Source organism: Frieseomelitta varia, unplaced genomic scaffold, assembly GCF_011392965.1.
Source record: "Frieseomelitta varia isolate USP_RPSP 00005682 unplaced genomic scaffold, Fvar_1.2 scaffold_140, whole genome shotgun sequence".
Taxonomy (NCBI): Eukaryota; Metazoa; Arthropoda; class Insecta; order Hymenoptera; family Apidae; genus Frieseomelitta; species Frieseomelitta varia.
This window is the reverse complement of record NW_025109084.1, coordinates 193,255-216,571: the sequence shown is the minus strand read 5'-3', so window position 1 is coordinate 216,571 and position 23,317 is coordinate 193,255. Positions and strand designations below refer to the sequence as shown.

Genomic DNA, 23,317 nt, shown 5'->3' with positions numbered 1-23,317 from the left:
AAGGGAGAACAAACGGCCAGCGTTATTATAAAAGTCATAATGAAAATCTAACGATCCGTCAGGCGACGACGGCGAGCCGCCCCAGAGAAATGAATTTCCTCCGCCCTCGTGATCCCTCGCCCCCTCGCCCACACGGTGTTTAATCCCTTTGTTTACTTTTGCTTGCAGAACACGTGAGGGAATTCAGCTGCGGGATGCTGTATTACAGGACGCTGTACCTGGACAGCAAGCGGGACGCCCTGTACGTCGGCGCCATGTAAGTATCGTTCCTTTCCTTCCTCCCGACTGATCAACGCCTTTCATCGCTTTCTGTCACATAATAAAACGTCGTACGATGAAAATCCTCCCTCGGCAAAAGTTTTGTTTCGCCTCGTTCGTCGCCGAAGCGACAGGAATAAAGTGGGGGACTCTCCGCCTACGTGTACGTGCCGCGAAACGGATTTTTATGATTCTCGTGTGATTAAAATTCTGCACGGAGCGCGAGAAAAAGAGAAAGAGATAAAGAAAAAGAGAGAGAGAGAGAGAGAGAGAGAGAGAGAGAGAGAGAGAGAGAGGGATGGATGGAAGCGTGCCGATTGATTAAATTTCTACGATGACGTCGAACATCGGATAATCCATGTTTTGAAATATCCCGCGCGTTACAGCGACGCTGATACACGCCGGCTTTTGCCTTCGTCCTCTCCTCCTCCCCCTTTCGTTCCATCCTTCAACGCGATAGATCGGTTTTTACTCGGGAGTACCTTGTGCGTGCGCAATTTCGTCCGTTATTTGTCCCCGGATTCGAGATTGAAATGAAAAGTAACGTTCCGTTCGGTGGCGTAACTGGGTCACGCGTGAAATGTTCCGTGCGTTCGGCCCCCCCCCCCCTCTCCCCTCGTTCGCGATGCGAGCTTTTCGTGCTGTGTGCGGCGCGATCGACACGAAGAGAAGCGGGCGAACCACGTCCGACTTTAGATTATCATTCCCAACGAAATTACGAAGTTTCCCCTAAGTGGGAAAGCAGGCTGATTAAAAATATCGCCAGGCGAGAAACGTATGCACAAAAATTTTTTAAACTTTTATTTTCATCTTTTCGACACTTTCTGAGAAACACCATTTTGAAATCAATCGATTTTACTGATTATCGAATCGACCTCGATAACAATGAAATTATAAACAACCGAGTGAACCGAGTCGAGAAAGATTTCGTAAATTTAATACGGAGGTTGGGTTTCGTTTAATAATCAAGCATAATAGTTTAGTTCTCGTTTAGCTGGTTATTTAACTTTCTCTCTCGCCTCGTCGTCGTCGTCGTCGCAACATATTCACGTTCGTGTGTTCCTTTTCGTAATCGGGCCCTTCCGCGGTATTTGCACGCACTCTTAGCTCAAGCACTGAAATATACGTATACATGCCCGCGTTTATGTACCGGGGATCGTTCCTCTGTACACGAGGGGGAATGACCAGGTTTCGTTTGCTGAACGTTTCAATTTGCAGAAAGGTAATTTACTGAAACCTTCGGGGCACGGCGGGAACGGTCGCGCCGGAACGAGAGACGAAGGAGCGGATTAAATTCCTTTGCTACTTTTTTTTTTTTTTTTAAAGAACGTTCCCGATTAATCTTCACAATCGAGCGAATGAAAAAGAAAAAAAAAAATACACCAAACGGACGATTTGTCCGTAATCGAGACGTGAAATTATTTTCACAGACGAGGGAGTATGGCTTTTAACATTATGATGAGATTTCATCGAGCATTGTTCAAAGAGATCGAAAGAGCAAAAATTTGTTCGCAAATTAGACCCTCTTCGATTTTTATGTGACTGATCCGTTTCATTTCGAACGAATTATTGAAAATTTCACATTTTGCTGTTAATTGGAAATTCTCCCGATCTCTACGAATCGAGGATCGCGCCGAAAATCAGAAATGTTTGAGAAATAAACGGCGAAGAGTGCGAAATAGCCTTCGTTGTCAACTCGAATATCTTTCGCTGTATCAAGAAAATCACGAACCTCTTGGGCCATTGTCATCTGGCGATAATACAATATTTTAATGGAGGGAGGGGCGCCTATCTTTTCTCCTTCAGAACGAAGGTCGGCCGTCGAGGGAGCAAAACACCGGGGGGATTTGCCCCGTCTGGAATGGATAGAGAGATTTCGACGAGGGAGACGAGGTTGCATCGTTACTACACGAGTATTATTTCTTGATTCGGTTCCAACCTTTTCTTTCTCCCCCCCTCCCGCGGTTTACTGTCCTGCCGGCCATTCACTCGCCTCCTTTCTTTTGTCCGCCTCCCTTCTTAATTTGGTAAATGCCAGCAAAATGCTACGCGACTCCTCTCGTAATGGGGAGAGGTCTCTGAAAAACGTTGCTGGATACACAAACCAGAACCAAGATGAAGAAAGTCTTCCTCACGGGACACGGAGATACGTGAGAGCAGTCGTGTAATATATTTATCGCGACAGAAAAATTATGTCGTGCATTACGTTCTGGCAGCCGGATGGAACAGCGTGGTTATTGCTTACGACTCTCGGGCAAAATCAAATTAAGATTAACGCGACTTTCGTTGATACTAGCGTGCAGTTACGGGAATTAAAAATGATCGTGTCATTTTGTTCTTAATGTGACGGAAGTGTTGTTTGTGTGTGTATTTTATACATATTTATATATTTTAATATATATATATTGTCATAATTTTTTAATTTTTTAATTTTAATAAATTTTATAATTAATTAATAATTTCATATATATATATATATATAATTAATTATATATTTTAATATATATATTGTCATAATAATAATTTTTTAATTTCAATAAATTTTATAATTAATTAATAATTTCATTATGATACACAGCGAGGGCAATAATAAATAAATGGTATTTTAAGAGAGATCAACGCTCAAGAAAAGTACAGTTTTGATTTCAGTACACCGCGAAGTATACGCTCGTGTTGTGAATGATTTATCTTGCTTAAAATAGCCAATGAAGGGTGCATATCGAAGAATATCGAGTGAGCAAGATAGACCTTTATAGACTCTAAGAACTTCATATTTCGAAAGTCTTTTCGCAACTTCTCCGCTTCTAGAAACTAACTTGGAATATATTCCCGAAATAATATTTTTGAATACTTTCCCGAGCAAGCACATGAAAGTTAGAATTTCGTTTAAAAATTAAATTGATTATTTACGGTGATAGATGGATGGGATTCTCGTTAGAAACTGTGAATATCATTTCGTGATTAAAGCTATTTCACGTAGTTCGTGTCATATTTTGTTAGGATTACAAATGCAAGTGGTAATCGTATTAGTAATACTGATCGCAAGGCATTCAGGGGAACGATTTGAATATTGTTATTTAACATATCTGTCGGTGATTGTGTGTGTATCTATCTGCTAAATAGCCGGGATAATGAAAGTTTAATCCCAACGATGCGCGATAAAACAGCATTATGTAAACGTGATAAATAATTTCGGGAGAACTGGTAGATATTGAATTCTGACGCGCGAATAACCTACTAAATTTAGCGTCCTGATAAATTCATATTTATAGAGATATATCGCAGTTGCAGAAAGTCAATTTTTGTTATTCATTTCTCGAATTACTTCGAATAATATAATATATTATTTTCTTTTCTATGCAATGACTAGAGAAAAGGAAATCTTATAGATACAAAGATTTAGATGGAAAATTATGGAAGAGGAAATCTTCACAACATAGTACTTACACAGCAATACCGAGACGATGCCATGAACCACGTTCTCCCTTACATTAAATTCATCAGTTCAAGGCGTTGAAATTGTTTCGACAGTTGTTCAACTTCCTCTCGAACGCATTGAAAGCGTCTCGCAGCGTCGTCTTCAAAAGATCTAATGAATCCAAGGATTCAATTCGAATTCGAAAACGACGTACGCTCCGCCACTCGGAAATCGGATGAGCCGAAAGTTCCAATACGCAGTTGCCAAGATTTCCAAAACGTGGCCGTAAACTTCGTTAAACGGCGTCGGTGTATGCGTGGCACGTGCGCGAGGCGCGAGATAATTTCGCTTGGAACGGGACGGGAATCGAGGTGGGGGTGAGATTCACTTAAAGATGGAGCGAAACGAGATTACGAGCGAATAAATCGGATAACGGCGACAACGAGGTAAGAAATGACAGGGCGAGTAAGATCTTGCCGTTTTGAAACGATTCCCTTCGTTTCGGTTAGCGTGCGCGTGCACCGAGCGTACCGAGAGGGCGCGTACTACGATAAAAATGCGCGACTTACGATAAATTGCATTTCCCAGCAGGAAAGAACGAGCAGGACGGGGTGCGGGGGGGTTGAAAGTTTCCTGTTTTCTGGCTTCGTTCCATGGCCCCGTTTCTCGTCTCCCTTCGACTACGCCACCTGTACACGCAGTCACACAACCTCCGTTCTCCCTTCCACTCCGCCATCCGCAATATCGGATTCCAATAAGAATTCTCGCGCAAAAGGAAAACGATCCCCGACATTCCTTTTCCAATGATGCGAAACGATTAAGCTCTATGATCGCGCTGCCGGTTTCAATGATGTGACTCTCCCAGATTTCAGACGGAAGGCCAGTGGACGCCCGCGCCATCCCCTCGAGCCTCACAGAGGGTGGGGGTGGGGGGGGGGGCGTAGTTTAATTAAATGGCCCCGGATAAAATGCAGCGCGTTACTCGCGAATTCGAGTCGACTTTGCAGAAAGCTTTGTAAAAAGCGGATTGTACCCGGTGGGCCTCTCATCGAGGCGATACTCCTGATCGTTCGCCAGCCGGTTAATTGGGTTTTCAGTTATGATATTTTTTTTCGAAAATGGAAGCAAACAGATGACACGGGCCGAATGATTTATCGGCATCGCGATGAAACTCGTGGTCGATGATTTCTCTCTCTCTCTCTCTCTCTTGAACCGTTTCTTTTTTTTATCTTTGCAGCGGATTTTTTTTCGAAATTTAAGAACTTTTTCGTGAGTCCAATGTTGCCACGATAAAATTGCGTTCGAGGTGTTTTGAACTACTGCGCCGCTGGACTCGTTCCTTTCTTCTATTTAGAAACTGCTTCGCTAAAGCGCGAGTTGTAAGATATTTTTGGAAAGGGGTAGTTGGATGAATCGGAATGAATGATATTTATATCGCCACGATGAAATTCCAAACGTTTTCACATTTTTAAAATTATTATGGCGACAGAGTCACAGTATTCCTTTTTTAAAATGGAACTTTTTAATTTAAGAAATTAGTTCATAAAGAATTTGTAGGAACGTGTTCTTTGAAAAAGATTAGACCGACGATCCGGAGGAAACAAAAAATTGCTACGATTGAAGGAATTAGTTCTCTTTTCCTGAACTTATGTCTGAAAATTTGTGAGAACTGAGAATATAGGTTAGTATTATTGTAGATATATTTCAAAGAGGGGTAAATTGATGTTACAACACAATTACTAAATGCACGTGACAATTATCATCGGCGTATGTTAGAAGGAAAATCAAATTACTGAACCTGTTTTAAAATAAATATATTTAACATTAGCAAATGATACCGTACATCTATATCAAGAATGATAAAAATTCTGCGCTCCTCTGTGCATTTTTCATGCTACGGAATTGAAATTGGAATCTGTCCAAGGAAATTTATTTTTTAATGTACAATCTATAAATATTTCTCTCCGCGTCGATCGACTCTTTCGTAGAAAATAATTGCCCTCGTTTCCCGCGAAAGTACGTCGACTCGTTAATTACCCAGTTTGCTCGAATTACGAGAGGCCTTGATGTCAGCTCGACAATAAACCACGCGACAATTAATCTCGACGTTGTCCAATGGAAGACCTTGTAACAGTTATTAACGCACACGAGCTTCGCCAAACCAAGACCAGTTTCTGATTATTTTCAACAAACGTGCCCGCTCAAAAGGAGGAAGAAAAATGCACGTTGACGACTGATTTAGATTCTCCGCGAATGCCAATCTCGCCGGGACGTTTCCACTCAGCGAAATTACGACGGGCTTTGAAATAAAGAAAATCGACGTGTCCATAGGGATTTTCACGAAACACCGTGGATAGCATGATACGTCGTGTACGAAATGATGGTATGAAAAAAATAAAAAGGACAAACAAGTATGCTCGGAGGTTAAATTATCTCGATTCAACTTGTAACCCGCGATAATGAATTTCTCCTGTACAGAATGGAAAGAAAAGTTTGTCCGTGGCATTGATGAATTTTGCACCTTCGATTTGACGGGAATACATGTAAAGAATCTGCCATAAATTTGAACTTTGAGGTTAAATTTTTTTTTTTGTATTGTATTCTATTTATTACGAAGGTAAAACTTTTCCAAGGAACCGTAAGCTAATAGTTTTCTTGAAAAATGGCAAAGAAGTTTCTTAATCATTTAACATTGCGGACACGTGACATCTATTTCACGTAATTTTTGTATCAGGTTTCACTAACATTTGATTTATTATAGTTTGATTATAGTTGTAGCATCAGTGCGAGTCTAAATAATCAAAGGATAAAACTAACAGTCAGCGTTATTCGAAATATAAACATTACATCTACGCGTCCAGAACCATAAAGTCGCTGTTAGAACGCACGCGTCCGCAGCGTTAAGTAAAGAAACTTTTTTGCTATTTTTCAAGTGAGCTATTAGGTTCTTTGAAACAATTTTACTTTCGTAATGAGTAGAATACAATGCAAAAAAAAAAAAAAAGAAATTTTGTCCTTAAAATTCAAGGTCAAGATTAATTTTACGGTAAGTTTTTTACATGTTTCTCCACTGAATCGAAGGTGTAGCCACGGACAAATTTTTCAGTCTGCAAGTTCAAATATCTACAATATGTACGTGTTTGTGACAAAAGATGGACCAAAAAAAAAAAAAAAAAAAAAAAAAAAAGAAAATGGAAAAAGTGGGAGAACGAAATAGAGGTGAAAAGGGGGAGGAAAAAGGAAAGAAACATACTGGATAAAAGGAGAGAGAAAGAAGAAAAGGTGTGTCGTGAATCGACGCATGTCTCGGATCGTCGTTGATGGTGATTAGTGGCGAATGATCGCGAGTTTTCAGATGTACGCTTCTAACCGTATTCTCCACAACGTGGTTCTCCTCATCCCTTGTCCTTTATGATCCCTTTCTGCCCGGTTGTATCGTCGACGTTGCAGGATCGATACGATAGGTATGAGCATCGTTCCTCGTTAATTAGAAAGGTGATACCCATTAATTGTAGTTCGAGAATCGGCGGCTGCGTTGCGGATCGCTCCACAATTAAGGCACGCTAATTGAACGCTTCCAATTATCAGACTCCTGACCGAGTTGCCGAGTCGAGGATGGGAGAAAAGAAGTTGTTCGAGTATCGGGGATATCGCGACGCTGAATACTCGAATCTCTTCGGATGGTATCTCTTTGGGTCGCCTTTGTGTTGGCAACCTGTAGAACAGAATCCTCGTCCTGATTTTCTTCTCGCTTTCACCGGATTTTACCTGTTACTTTTTTATCCTTGCGTTCTTATTTCTCTCTCTCTCTCTCTCTCTCTCTCTCTGCTTGATTTTACTCTACAATTGATTCGTTAGTTTGTGTTAGATCTTTCATCCTTGTGTTGGTATTTTTTGTTTCCTTAATTTTTGTCCTTTTGTAATTCTCCTTTCTTCTTCTTCTTCTTGATTTTATCCTACGATCGATCCGTTAGTTTCCGTTGGATTCAGTTTGTTCTTCTCTCCTTCTTCTTTCCCGGGTTGCCTCTCGGCGTATATTTTATCTCGGGATAGATTTAGAAGCATCTCTTTTTGCATATCGATCGACGAGCGAGATAAGAATCCACGATATTGAGAAGCGTTGTCTACGGTGATGCGTGAAAAGAGGGTAGAATCGTGGGAATGCTTCGCGAGGATGCGCTGTCGAATATATACCGATATTCGAATGCCATGGGGAAATGGCATCGATTAGTCCCATTATTCTCAATAATAAACGCCTATGATGGCGGATTCTAGATGTATCTAAGAGACAAAGCAAAGGAATATTTGATAAATTTGAGAAACAACGAATTCGTTTAAAAAATTGTACGTTCTGTCGTTCTTCTAGAATACTCTAAAATACTCTACTAAGTAATTAATTTAAAGTTTTTGTCAGTATCTAGTGGTAACAGATCGCCGAATCTTTGAAAAGTATCTTTCTCGGGATGAAATTTTTAAAATCGGTACTATAAATGTCTGACAAACTACTGACCCAATTTAGATAAAGATTTGTGGTAATATTCTCAAAACTGTAATCTAGTACTTGATACAGTGAAATTTTTAATTCGTGTATTTTTCTTCTTTCCTTTTATTAACAAAAGGAGTCGAAAGTTAGTCAAATGACGAAAATTAGATAGTCATCATTTGTTTAAAAAAATTAATTTTATAAATTGACTTTGACACTTTTTTTGCACAATTTGACGTGAAATAAAAAAAATAATCATAAGACGAATATATTATTTTTTTAATGAAATTTTGTCTCCAAAAAAATCCTTGAATTTTCCTTATTTTGCAATCATTTAAAAACATATAACACCCTAGTGTATTTCGTGTGGAGACTCTCTGTGTTCATTTTATCAACACGTGAATGAATTTCTATTAAAAACGCCGTTCTATTAAAAACTGTTGCTGTAGATATCATTGATATTTTCATTTTTTATTGTTCAAAGTTCTTATTATCACGAGCTCAACTTTCGTTCACTGAAAATTGAATTGCATATTGTACTGCGGTGACTGAGAAATGACTGGATATTTATACGAGTATATATATATATATATATGTACATATTTCGCGTTCATAAAAGTTTACGGGGGAGGGATCGCTTAACTTTGTTTTGCTCGGCTAATTTGAAATTCCTTTGTCGTTCGGATAATGAGATGCATTGCGCTCCGTTCATCGGATAGAGTCCAATTCGGTCTCGCGTCATGGTTCGTTCTCTATTCTAATTCAACATACCTCATTGGTACACGCATACGCCAGAACGTCTCTTTAATGAAAGTACAGCCTGGCACGGGGAAATCGATTTTATGTTCGCGGCGAATTGATTTTATTTTCACGACGATATTTTTTTCCTTTCGTTCGGAAACTCTTCCTGAGGACGAAGAGATTTGGAATCGAAGAACTAAATAAATTCTCTTGGTATATAAAGATACGGAACTGAATCTTGAATTTAATAATCGCCGAAGGAGAAAGTAAAGAAAAAAAAAAAATAATAAAATAAAAAGGAAACTGGAGTAAAAATATGGTAAATGTAGTAAATGTAATATTAGTATTAGTACGGTAATATTAAAGGTATCCAGAGTAGTGCACAAAATTTTATTTTATTTAAGAATTAATACATTTTTAATCTCTAATATAATTTAGCAGACAATAAGCAGACTAAATGTGAATATATTTAACTAGAATACTAATTTATTAAATTTGAAGGAAACGATATTACTTGTATGAAAAAACTCCTAACATTTCTAAGTTTATTGATTAAACTCGTCGATGGGATTATTCAAATCATTCGGTAGTATCGATTGCAAAAATTCATTGAATCATTTTGCCTGATAAGGTAAGAATCGCTGTACCTCTCCGAAACGTCATTAGAATATGAACATTTATAGTAACAACACGTGGCAATAGAAAAATTCGATTTTCGAAGGTATATATAACGTTGAACGATACCGTTGTATTTTACATAATTAAGCGGGCAGTGATGCGGTGCGATTCTGGGAACACGGCAAACGCATTTAGCGAATCAATCGAAATCCGACGGATGTGATTAGATTTCACGCATGATCAAAATCGAGCGTTTCAGCAATTGATACGCCGTAATAGCGCAGGTATAGGTATGCGATCGATAAGCGTATATTGTTATACAGCGTCAGAGACCGTGATAATCGTCTCGTCAAACTGCTCATGTTTCTGTCTTCTCTGTGCGTGTTTTTTTAATACTTTTTTGTGCTTTTCTTTTCGACTAATGAACAGACCAAACACACGGCTCGAAGCTGTGTGTTTTTCGAAAATGAGGATCGACGCGGAGAAAATTTCGCGCGAGAATCTGTCGAAAACGTTTCATCGTCCCTGAAATTAAATTTTTTCGTTATACCGGGAGCTGCGTGAGATAAAACTCCTCTCGGCCGAAGAGATTTCCACCGCGCCATATTTGCTCGATCATCGCGATATTAGTTCATCGCCGTGTAAACGCCGCGATATTAACTATCGGTGAAAGATGGTGGATCGATAACAGGTTTCAACAGCTTCACCCCTTTTTCCCTTTTCTTTTTACGACAATAAAAATTCCTATGTCACTGTTCTACTAAATATGTATTTATGAAATGGAGATGTAAATTCGAATGGCCAAGGGAAAAAGAGAAAAATCACGGAAGTCAATTAACAAACAACAATTTCGTAAGGTCGAAAAGCAATCGACCTCGGTCTAATTGAAAACACGGTAGAATTTCTTCTCAACTCCTTTGCGTCTCGCGATCGAAATTGAATGAAATCGAATTTTTACGAGACTTTCATTGCTTGGAGAAAATATACGTGGTAAGTAAATTTTCGATTTAAGACGACAACAGAAATCTTGAAAATTAAAACTTGTCTGAAATTCTCGTTTCTGTATCCCGCCCGATTACGGTTGATCTCGTTACGTTAAATTTGTGTCACGGATTATCGTGACAAAATTGACGCACCGCGAATTTATCGCTGTTGGCAGATTTTTCGGTGTTAATAGCGACGGTAGCTCTTTCTTGACACGCGTTTCACCATCTGAAATTTAAGGGGTGAAATGGGTTTGAGGATGCCGGTGCCGCGGTGCGGATAATGCATTGCAGGCCGGAGCTGTCTGTCACGTCACGCGCAACACACCAAAGTCAGACACCGACGCTTTTCTGATTTACTAGCTAGCGGGTTTCCCAAGTTTGTCGACCGCGTTACTTACCTTACTTCGACGCGAAGCTATTCCTCGGTACGATCGTTCGTGATTCCCGTCTAATCGAAAATCATTGAAAATTAAAATTGAAAGTTCATCGATGAAAAGTATTAGATTAACCTTTTCACTGCACTTTCGGAGCGAACCATCAGTATAAACGGCGCGATATTCTATCTGTTAGGTGTTGCGACTGGTTGTCCACTGACTACTGACTAAAACAGTATCTGGACATTTGATACTATTCTTAGAGGTTGAAAGAATATACATAATTGCAAATAAATTAAAAATATCCAGTATTTGATCTATTTTAAGTGGTTTTCTAAGCTATTTTTAATTTGCTTAATTTGCACATTCCTTCAATAATAATTTGTGAAAAAAATACAAACTTCTTCCTCATCACTACTACTTATTTGTGGATGTTTTCTTTTCTTTCGGCCAAACATTCTTAGGGTGTACTATATTATTTAGAAACATATTGCGAATGGATAAAATTAAATAACTTATGACAAATTGTAATAAATAAACACTTACATGTGGATTAAAGGAACAGGTTAATGCCAGTCAATGCACGATGAGAATAGTACGTACGAGAGCAGTGGAATTAAACTGCAGAATGTGAAAACAATTGACTGAACAATATTGAAACAAATGCCGGTAGACCGTTGCTATGTTACATAGGTCGATAAATTCCATGTTGAAGCAATTGGTTACAGTGTTACAGTAAGAAAAACGTAAAGGGCGTATATTTACGGCATTCGTATATATTGATAGACGTGTGAGAGCGTATAGCAACGCCTTTCGTGTATATGGACCGACTTGTGAGGGCGTATATATATATACGCCTTTAGCAGTGAAAGGGCTCAGTGAGTGTCAACTGTCGATATAATATAATGCAAACTTGATACATAACATATAATACAATATAAATATACATAAATATAGTATAAAACGTGAATGAGAAAGAGGAAATAGAAATTCAGCAGCGAGAGAAGGCGTCAAATCAATAGCGTATCGTTCGTGGCTGCGATTCTATTAAAATTCCTGCAAGTAACTCGCCACCCCCTGGGGGGGTGTGGTGGAGGCAGAGCAATCGGAGAAATTACAGAACGAAAGGAGAAAGGGGAGAAACTCTGAACTGGCGCGAAAGAGATCGTGCCGGCCGCGCGGTCCGGCATTTCGAAGCTGACTGGGCGGTTTTTTTTAAATCGAAAACACGATGACTTTACGCTCGCGTTCCCGCCGCCATCGATCACACCTCCCCTCCCACCGAAGCAAATTGCTTTCGTACGAATTTTTTCCTCCCCCCTTTCGGTGCCGAAGTTCTTCCCAAGGTTGTCTCGAGCGACGAGTTCGCACGTACAAGGTCTCGTCCCGCCTTTCCTATTCACCTGCCCGCCTTTCCCGACCCTTCGGGAAACTTCTCCGGACGAAGCGGGAAGCCGACGCGAGAAGTCGGATTCCAAAGTACGGATTTGTTTTTCCACGTCGCTATTTACTTTTTCACGGCGGCGTGCACCAGATGAATGAGGACGGAAAAGCGCCTCGGAGGGTGAAGGCCCCTCTTCTTTTTATACTTTCTTTCCTTCTCTTCTTCTTCTTCTTCTTCTTCTTCTTCATCTTCTTCTTCTTCTTCTTTCTCCTTTTTCCTTTCTTTCAGCCCGCATCCTCCGTTCGACTCCGTGTTTTCCATCGAAGGCCAATGACGAATGGTTATTGGAATAAAGTTATGCGGCGCGCCGGCGCTAATGTTGCGAAACGTTTCGAAACTGGGTAAATTCGATTTATCCCAGCCACGACCAATGCTCTGTGCGCCATTCCGCTCGATACAGCCGGCACGCATTTTTCTTTTCACCCATGGTCAAATCTCGTTCGTAAATGTAACGGGGAACCGTTTCCCCAGCTGCGTCGTTTCATGGGAATTTTTGTTAATTTTGTCTCGTTAGTTCCGTCCTGCCGACCAAATTTTTATTATTTTTATATTTTAACGTCGCAGGCAAACTGACGTCTAGATGCAGAATCTAGACTCTAGCGATGCACGAGTGCGTCAATTATCGTATGAGGTTTATTTAATGTGTCACGCACGTCGAGAATATTTGCAATATTTTCTCAGTTTTAAGTATTATATATTGAAATATATAACCCAGGCAAAACAAATAATAAATTTATTACTTCTTAGTAATTTCCATCCAGTGATATACCGAAGTGAAGTGAATTCAAAAAGAAGACGAGTTATTGTACATACGGTTTGGTCACTCGTTATAATCCGTGAACCAGTTACTAACGCAAAAGGTTAAAAAGTAGATGTTGCATCTGTACGTAATAATCGAGTCAAAGTGACTTTTTTGTCGCGACTAATCGAGCAAAAGTAATTTCAATGCGTTACAGAATTTGCGTTTCTCTTAAAGTCGGTGAAACGTAGCGAAGAGCATAATTGAATACACGATGATGAAAAATTGCCGATATTTTGAATTATTATAACTTCGTAAAAGAGAATCGTACAAAAATCTACTTCGTAAAAGAGAATCGTACAAAAATCTACTTAGTAGAGTTGTATGATTTTTAAAGCGTAAAGCTTCTGCTTTGACTGTTCTAAGTTCGTTTTTCTAAAAGCTATTCTTGCATCATGTAGCGAGTGGAAAACCAACAGTACTCTTACTGTCGAAAATTCAAAATTCATCTCCGAAAGCATTGATACACTTCTTTTTTGACTTGATCCATCATGGTCTTGAAAATTAAAATTCCTTTATTTATAACGACCGTACGATTTTTCTTTCGTCATTTTATTTGAATATTAGGATCAGATGAGATTAGGATCTCTTGAATTTCTTAAATTTTTATTGTTCAATGATCAAAGTTCAATAAAATGACGGAAAAGAAATCGAACAGCAAATTTTAAGGGATCAATGAAGAGGAGAAATTTCAATTTTCAACACCACGATAGATTTAGTCGTGAATAAAATTTATCACTATGTGTGAATTTTTACAATTCTTTCTAAAGAAAAGAGCACTTTTTCATTTGCTACATGAAAAAAATTTAGAATGACCGACCGAAATTGAAACTTCACGATTTAAAATGAAACCAAAAATGGATTACACGATGTCTTTTATAAAGTTACAACAATTTTTCATTTTAAATAATCGCGAAACAATCTGCTAGAATAGCTTTGGTAATTAACACTTTCGTGGTAAAATTTTTGTCGGAAAGCTAAAACATTTTACAAGACCCTGCATACTTTACTCGTTTGATACTTTATATACAAACACTCGATGAAATATCATTCGCGTTAAGAAATTACACGTGTGTGTTCAGTTTCGCTCATCATTTCGTTGCCTGCCCGTGCTGGAGTGTGTTCATGTATGCAAAGGAGCGAGTCCCGAAACTCAGAGTTATCGTTTCCAATTTCTGGCTCAGAGTTTGTTCGTTGCGAGTGATTCGTCGAATCCTTAGGAAACGGCTCGGCGAACGTGGTGGAAAATTAAACAAGCCTACGGAGCCGTTTCCGAGCACGAATCCGAACCATCAGCCTCCCGGAGCTTCGATCGTTCCGCGTTCCCGTTTTTTCCTCGTTGATCCCGAGGAACGCGCCGTCCCGGTCATATAAACGATTCGGTTTAACCGCCGCTGGAATCTCCGGAGGGAAACCGGGATTGTACTCGCTGAACTAGGGAGAAAAAAAAGAAAAAAAAAAAAGAAAGAAGAGAAAACTTGCGAAGGAGAGAGCCCTCGTTACCTCGGCTCCTTTATTATATGCGCATGCACGTGTATTTTTTTTCTTTTTTTTTTTTTCTTTTTTCCGTTCGATAACCCCGGGACTGGCCGGAGGATCGTACTTCAAAGAAGGAAATCCTAATAAAACGGAAACGAAGAAAGTTAGGGACCGGATAGAGAGGAAAATACACAGGAAGGAGATTGGTAGAGGGTGGCCTCTCTCTCTCTCTCTCTCTCTCTCTCTCTTCCTTTTCGATGCTCATAGAAATTCCGCGTGGCGTTTGCGCGCAGTTCCTTCCGTCCGGGCCAGAACGCCCGTAAGCAAAGTGCCACACGCCTCGTACACAGCCATACATAACCGTGGCTAGATAAGGCGAGCCAGCAGTTCAGCGCCGAGTAATGTATCTCGCAGACGTACGGAATGAAAATTTACGCCCGGAGCTTTCGGCTATCGCCGCGCGCGTTTAATGCGAATTATTGTCACGCCAACGATCTTGCGTAATTCTCGTTCTCTCTCGTCTGTTTCAGGGACAAGGTGTTCAGGCTGAATCTGAGCAACATCAGTCATTCCAACTGCGAGGTGAGTGATTTACAGACTTTTGACAGTGAGACGTAATCGACGATAGCCTTCGTCATTGAACGAGAGTTTCTCCGTCGAAGTGAAAGTAACCGGAGTCATGGTTTCAACGTCGAAGTGTGATTTATTATGAACGCGAATCAGGCAAGACTGCGTTGCATTGCAAACAAAAGTTATATAAACGTACAGTCTCGGTTATTTGAACGCTCGATCAAATCAAAACTCGACTTTTGGTTCATTTTGTTTATTTGTTTGTACTTATTCTCCTTATTTTTTTTTTTTTTTTGGCAGGTTTTATATTTTTCGTAGCTGCACTTATGGTTTTAATTGTTAATGTTAGGACATTTAACTGGGATATTTTAATTCATTCAGTGTTTTTGAATTTATTCAATTTTAAAATAAAACAGTTTGAAAATAAATGCAAGCAGGATCAATATTCGTAGTTTTCAATGTACGTATGTTTTTGTAACAATAGAAAGTCCAACCTGATTAATTTCTTTTTCTAGAAAAATTACATTACAATCGCATATATTCTAGTATCTAGTTATAAATTCCTAGTTTAAGATTTAGAGTTAGACTAAATTTGCTTGGCTTCGCTTTCGAGTGATTTGAAATTTTGCGTGAATTTACAGTCTCTTAAAATAATAATCTCGACTTTGGGAGTGTACATTTTCGAAAATATTACGGATCATAGTGCAGAAATATGATCCTCGTTTCCATCTAGAAACGGTTTATCGCTGGTAGTGTAATTGACAATTTCCGGTAATTTTATATGATATTAAAGTTTCTGATCATAGTGTCTAATAACTTTACGTCAGTTTCAAAAGTTTCAAAGATGGAACAAGGTAAGCTCCGAGTGAAAACTTTAAAGTACTCTCTCACGGTGATAAAGTACTATCTGTTGCCGCTATAAAAATGAAAGGCCCGCGTGAAAAAAATTTTCCTTTCACAAAGGAAAACGATTCGATCCCGGCTGCGAACGTGACGATTAAATGCCGCGAATAATTAAGATCGAATCATTGCACGCGCGGCTGTCTTAAAATGCGGAACAATATGATGAATTTCATATAATCGTCCGTAATGGCGCCTTAACAGATCACGTATCGAAATGATGGATCTCGTGAAACACACAGGTAATTAATTACACTTTGCATTTGCTCGAAATCAATAATGGGACTGCGAAAATTCATCTCGTAACACGTACACGCAGCGAAACAGCAACGACCATGCTTCTGCTTCTTTAATCACGTTCGTGAAAAAAAATTACATTTCTCCGCGACCGATAATAACGAATCGATCAAAAGCAATTTGACGCTTAATCGCTCTTCGAGACGCACACGCGCGCTCGTCAAAAATTCATGGGTCGAAACAGCGCGCCACCGTTCCCGTTCCGTTCAAACAAACAGAATATCAACTTCGTTTTCATAAAACTCTCCGCCCCTCTGCTCGCGCTGGCGGCGATTTCACGTCCCCGTTGTTGTCCGTTGCCGGCGCACGCAGCTGGCAGCGAAACACGGCACAAAAGTAGTAATTTACATTTATAACCTGCATCCGGCTGCAATTCAAGCCGGTGGCGGCGGCTCGCTCGATCTACGCGCGGGATCTCGCAGGACGACTCATCTTCGCTTGCCTTGATTCTACGAATCCTTGATTCGAGAGGTGGCCAACGATACTGTCGTAGCATCACGCTTCGATTAGCATCAAACGTCGCGTAACGCTTGACCCTCTCCCCCCGTTTGTGCGCCACGATAAAAAAAAAACTCCGTTCCGCTCGTAAATTCCGAGAGTAAAAAAAAAAAAAAAAAAAAAAAAAACCCCGCTGGTCTTCGTCGTTGCCCATAAAACTGTCAATCATGCCGGGCCGAAACGTCGCCTACATCATCGTGACAGCTGACGACTCTCTGCTCGCCTCTAAGCGATCCATTGTAGACGAACGGCACCGCGCGGCGTGTCCCGATTTTTTTCTCTCCCTTTTTTCTTTCTCCGTCGCGCTTCTTTCTTCCATTTCGCCTGGATGCACCGGCGCGCACTCGAACATGTCGAACAATCGATGTCGGCTTAATGCACGCAGACGGAAAAAAAATGGACCCAGCGATGAAGTTCCATATTTCGCGGATCTCCTTTTTCGCCAGCGAAAACGGGGGAGAGGTGGTGATATTTTCAGTTCACGGATCTTTTCGGCTGGGTTTGGTTTTACCGTGTTCTTCTTACGATGAACGGCACGTTTTCCCTGCAGGAAGGAAATAGAGTTTTCACACCGTTTGAACGAGAAGCGTTCAAAAGAGGGAATCAGGTATTTTAATATTCCGATGACGAATTGTTTTTGGACAAAGGCTTCGAGTTTAATTTTATCTTGGATGAAACGTAAAGCCTTGGTACAATTTTGATTCTTACTGCTCTCAGAATTAATAACGCATACACACCAACGAAATTTTTCAGTTCTTTTCTTTCTTAATCTTCGCGTTTGTAAATCTTTGCAGTAGATTTAACCACGTTGCGCTGGCAACTGATTGCGGACCGTAACGAGTGACCAAATCGTCTACAGTAATTCGTCGCTTTCTTTTCCTTTTGAGCTCGTCGGTATGATATCACTGGATAAAAATTATTGACAAGTAATAAAATTGCCTGGGTTGCACTTAAATATAACTTAAAATTGAGATGTATACTTAAAATTAGAGAAAAATCCAGCGCAAGAGGTTAAATATTATTAATGTGAAAGCCATCTGTACATACATCGTTAAAACCGCTTCCAAGCTCATTTTCCACGGACTTTCCAGCCAGAGGCAGAACTTCAATTTCTCAAGACAGAACAAAAAACCATAGAAACACACGCACTATGCATGCCAAGTGTGCGGGAGAGTGGCATAATTGCGCCGCAATCCTCTTTATACGCCACTTTGAGCCGCGTCCACGCGTTCGTTTAGCATCTCGCTCGAACTGCACCTGGTTTAATTTTTCGCGCGCTCAGGTGCATTTTCTGTCGAGAGGCGGCCACGCTGCCGATACGAGCGTTGTTGGTTCGTTCGCGAAGATTGAATCGGAATTGCTTTGTCGAAACCGACGTCGACCGACGTCGGCGTAACCGTGGTCACCTGCAGTCCGATTGTTCGACACCAGCGGGCAAGGAGAATTGCTTTTTAACCCTGTCGAACGATCGCAAGTCTCGAGACTCGGCCGACCGATTTTCCTCTGTGCTGCTGTTGCTGCCAGGCTTTTTCTCCCGAAAAGGCCGAAATCCGATCTGCGGAGGATCCAGTCCTTTTTCTCTTCTTTCTCTGCCTGTTACGCGAAACGAGCTTCCATCGAAATTGCCATTAACCTTCATTCCGTCCTTTCTTTCGCTCTTCTTCACAGCTTTGTGTCGCCCTTTTGTCTCGCGATCGGCTTCGCCTCCCTGCCTACCGTCAGCTGGCTGGCTATCTCCGACGGCCAACCGATCTCACTTTCGATTCCCGTTTCGTTTCGTCCAGCAGGCTAATCTCACGACGAACCGACCAATCTTTTCAAACGACGTTTCACGTTGGATTGTCACGGATATTGAAGGGTTTAATGGGGTATAGAATTTGGTACTCTCGGAAGATTCGTTTCTAATAAGAAGATTTAACGAAAGCTTTTTCGAGCCCACGTGGTTTGGAATAAATAGTTTATTAATATTTAAGGGGGCAGGACAGTTTGACTGAGCCTAGAAATTACGAATACTTTGGAGGACTAGTAAAACAAAAAGTATATATTTGATTGACATGAGCTTTTCTGGTTTATTTTAACACATTATGAACTATAAAAAGCAACATTAAAAAAGAAAAGAAAGGGCTCTTATTTAACTTTTTTAATTGCCTATCAGTGTGCATGATTGCAGCCAAACAGGATTGCAACAAAAAAAGGCGAAAAAGTTCGAAAGTAAACAATATTCTGAAATTATAAAAATAACAGCTATTTGTTTTTTGATGTATCGAATTTACGCCAAAAATTTCTACGTTTTTTGTTTATATTTATCCAAATTGTTAAAAATTAAAAAACATTCGATCGTCAATCCCTAGTAAATGTTATACTAAAGATACGCATCAAGCTTCGCAGTAATCGGTTGGCTAGATTCCGAGATATCTTGCACACCGTTTCTAAAAACTTAGTTTCGAGAAAAACGCGTTTAAAGTTCCAGAACGTCATTTTTCATATGTATCCTTTACTTACTTTTTTTACTTATATAAGGCGGCTCGCAGTTCTTACAATACACAACTAAATTGAATTCAAGTCCCCTAATATTCGATTCGCCAAAAGTAATATTTGAATCACACGATTTACACTTTATAATATACTGCTTAAAGTTGTAAACAGTGATACAAATTCAATTATTCTGTATCCGTGGCGGATTTATTATTACACCCTAAAATAAGTCGTTTTAAAGGCTAGGACTTTTTCTATCTTATTTCTAAGACTTCAAATTACTATTCAAAATAAAACAAAACAAAAAAAAAAATCGATTTTTTGAATATTTCAAACTGTCCCGATCCCTTAAGTAATTAAAAGGAAAACTAAGATGCGAAATTAGACGATGATAAAGAGATATTAACTCTAATATCACGACTCGCTTCTTTTACAAGAGCTATACATTCTCACGACTCGCTACTCTCTATCCAAAATCTTATCCTTAAATTCTGGTTTATCGCGGACGACGTATCGCGTTTCCCAAATGTGAGCGTCGTAAAATAATATTGGGTAATATTTATGTACGGGTGTCGATAAACGATGACGGAAGATTTCAAATGTAGAAAAAAAAAAAAAAAAAAAAACAGAAAGAAAAAAACGATGTTTCGTGGGACTCGGTATTCAAGAGTTATGAATAATTTTATTTCACATGCAGCCAGAGTGAGAGAAACACACGCGCGCATGCGAGTGGCACACATTCCGTCAGGTTCTGCTGCAGATGGAGTTTAATTGGATTTATGCGGGGGATAGAAAGATTCATAAATTTTTGGAACGATCGCCAACGTCAAAGCTAGACAAATAAGAACCTTGTTAATGTTTCATATAAATTCATAGCCGAGTCTGCTTCATCTACGAAAGTGTCCCGCTTCGAATTCATTTTCATTTCCGTCGCGAAATTTGATTCGACGCCTGTGATATCTTAATTAAAACGTGAATACATTATGATTCGACGGCTCGCGTCGTTCATTATGGGACAAACTTTCGTTCGTGTTCTTTCGTGGGCCGCGATTATTTCCAGGAGCGTTGCAGCTTTGCAGTCTCAGTGTGTAATAAAAACCGTGTTCGAAAAAAATATAAGAACGATTCCTGTTGATTGATCGCGGAGAGTGGAGAGAGAGAGGAGAAAAAGGGATGATTTTGTTACGGGTCGTCATTCTTCGGCGCAATATCGCGCGAACACAGCCAGATGATAGCACGGTTGCAGAGCGTAACGCGGAAAGCGGCGACAAAGTGTTGGCGCACAGAGGAACAAGAAGAGCCCCGCAGTTATTGATGACAAGCGTGGATAACGAGCACGTGGAACGTTATTAAATTTCGAGTGGATTGTAGCCAATAAATTGAAAAGCGCGCGTTACACTCGAGCGACGTGAAACACACACACATACACACACACAAAATACGGGCGCGGCAGGCGCGCTTGAAAACCCAATCGCGAGGATTCTCGGATTTGATAAATTTCCCTCGCATAACGAGTAGATTACTGGCAACAGGATTAATTCTGGCGAAAAATGAATTCGAACGAAATACAAAAGAAAGAAAGAAAAAAAAAAAAGAATTGAAAAAATAAATGAATGAAAGAAACGAACGAAATATAATATAGAGAAAAGCGTGAGAAATAAATAGAGGTTTGGGGGTGAAAAATGGAAGATGCAAGAAGCGTAGGAGGAAACAATTTTCGAGATATCGGACGTAGCTCGAGGAGTAGCTTTTCACGTGTCTTTACCTTCTACAGTCCATTGAAATCGGCCATTGAATTCCGTCGGATTCCCTCCGGAGGACGAGAGGAAAGTATCTTTCTCGATACTGATTCCACGGTCGGCTATACAAAGAACGGTGAAACGACGCGTCGCCCGTTGAGGGGAGGAAACGACAGTTCGAAAACGCAATTATTCGTACGCGCACGTATCGCTGGTCGTGCCGCCACCTGTCACGAAACTGGAAACCACCACCAAACAAAGAGTCGAAAAGACGAATCAAAACGAAGAGAGAGGAAAGAAAGGAACGTTAAAGGGTAGAAATGGATAACGAGAGAGAGAGAGAGAGAGAAAGTCCCCTGTGGCCTCTACGATGGCCAGATGCGACGATCGCGACAACGCGCGGGAAAATAATTTCGAAGCGGAGAGAGAACGACGCGCGAGCGTCCGATCACTGGGGAGGGAATAAAAGCGTAACGCTCGAATTTCGTTCTTTCAGCGGGGAAAAACTCTGCGGCCAGGCGGCGTAGATCGTGTTTCCAGCGTTGACATTTTTTTTTCTTTAATTATGATCGCCACGGTCCGGTGGGTAGGTAAATTGGAGCACGTAAAACAGTCGCGTATCGTGTTTCTCGCGCCTGTCATCGATGGTTCTTAATACCAGCTTTGCTTTGTGCCGGACGCGGGATTCAAAAGTGAAATTTTTTTTCCGATAAACCAACCAGTAACGATTCGATTGGTAAGGGACCGAGGATGGTTGAAAAAAAGCGACGGTCTGAAATAGATGGAAAGATACTTTACGAGATGATTTTATATTACGACGACATTCGAGGGGGCTTGGAAAATTAGCAAGATTTATTTCTTCAAGTGTAATATTGTAGTATCGTGGATCATTATCGTACGTCGTTGTTAAGTTATAATCTGTAGTTGTAGTTATTATACCTTTAGTTGCGTTTAGTTCTACTAGATTGCCTGATCGTAGAAAAAAAAGCGCGACGTTGGTGTTTTTCTTTTTGAAAAAGAATCGAATGTAAAAACAGAGTCGATTATGATTTGTGAGAAAGCGTCGAACCTGTCTTCAGTATCTTGTTTAAATTAACATTGTTACTAAATAAATATTACTTATATTTAATCACTACAATATCTTCGTACGTCAAAGCAACGGTTCGTATTCGTGAGAACGTTATGAAGCCCCGCGGTGTGTTTAAAGTTGCAATGGCGCGAACGGTTGCAATAAAATTCCATCGGCAGGCTGACGTTGCCGCAGTTGTTCAGCTCCACGGAGAATTCCGGCCCGACTGTGGTTTCGACTTTCGTTCACCGCAGCGCCATCACGGCGTGAACCAAACATTAACACGTCCGTCACGTTTGATTTTCAAACGCCGCGTCGTCCATCGTGTTCCACCGTCGCGCAAGATTCTCGGTTGTCGGCAATCGACAAACGTAGAATACGAACTCGATTCGTTGCCACGAAGTTGAAATTGGAATTTTTTCCCGTTGGCTGAGGCGACGCGTCAGAGCTAGACAGGAGGGATGGGGAACACAAGGGTTGAAATCCGCGCAAGAAACTCGCGGGTAATTTAAACGCTCGGCCAATTCCCATCCGATTTCAATTTTACCGTTAATAAATGCAAACTACCGTCCCTTTGGAGGTTCGGGTCCATCTGCTGTTTCCGCGAACTTCCGCGGGTTCCCCGGTGTCATTACAAAGTTCCGATCCACCTCGCGGAGAACGAGCAACACGGCCGGCGCGCGGCGTACCTTGGAAACGCGGATTTCTACGCCGAAACTTTACATACTTGTTACCCCAGAAGGTAAAACTCCTCCTTCGACCCGAACGGGGTGGGTTAAACTCGATGCACAGCGTTGCTCAAGACCCAAGGAGAGAAAGAGAGAAATAGAGAGGGGCGGCAGCGGGAGCGTGAAAAATTCGCGAAAGTTAGCGCTGGTCTGGAGTCGGGCGCAGTTACAATGAAATCCCATTGCGAGGCCGGCGTTGCCACCGCAGAGTTCGATTCCATGGAGAATTAACGGGAATGGGATTTCGATTTTACTCGCGGTAGTGGCGTGGTAACGTAGCCGTAAAACGTTAGCGCAGGCTCAGCCCAGGCCACAGAAGCCCGGTCCATCCCCCCTGTGACCAAACCCCCAGGGGTGTTTCGCGCTGGCCAAGCGTGGGGGCCACGTTACGTTACGTGGTAGTGGACTGCAGAGCGACAAAAAAAAAAAAAAAAGAAAAAA

General features: G+C 40.7%; 1 protein-coding gene across 3 annotated transcripts in view; it reads left to right on the top strand.

Annotated features, from left to right (window-relative positions):
- LOC122532395 (semaphorin-2A) overlaps positions 1-23,317 on the top strand; it is a 592,180-nt gene that overhangs the window by 518,369 nt on the left and 50,494 nt on the right. For all 3 annotated transcript variants that reach the window (XM_043661155.1, XM_043661159.1, XM_043661146.1), the window contains 2 exons: positions 169-256; positions 15,131-15,182. In XM_043661155.1, the coding sequence (XP_043517090.1) occupies positions 169-256; positions 15,131-15,182 (140 nt within the window). The remainder of the gene's footprint in view (positions 1-168; positions 257-15,130; positions 15,183-23,317) is intronic.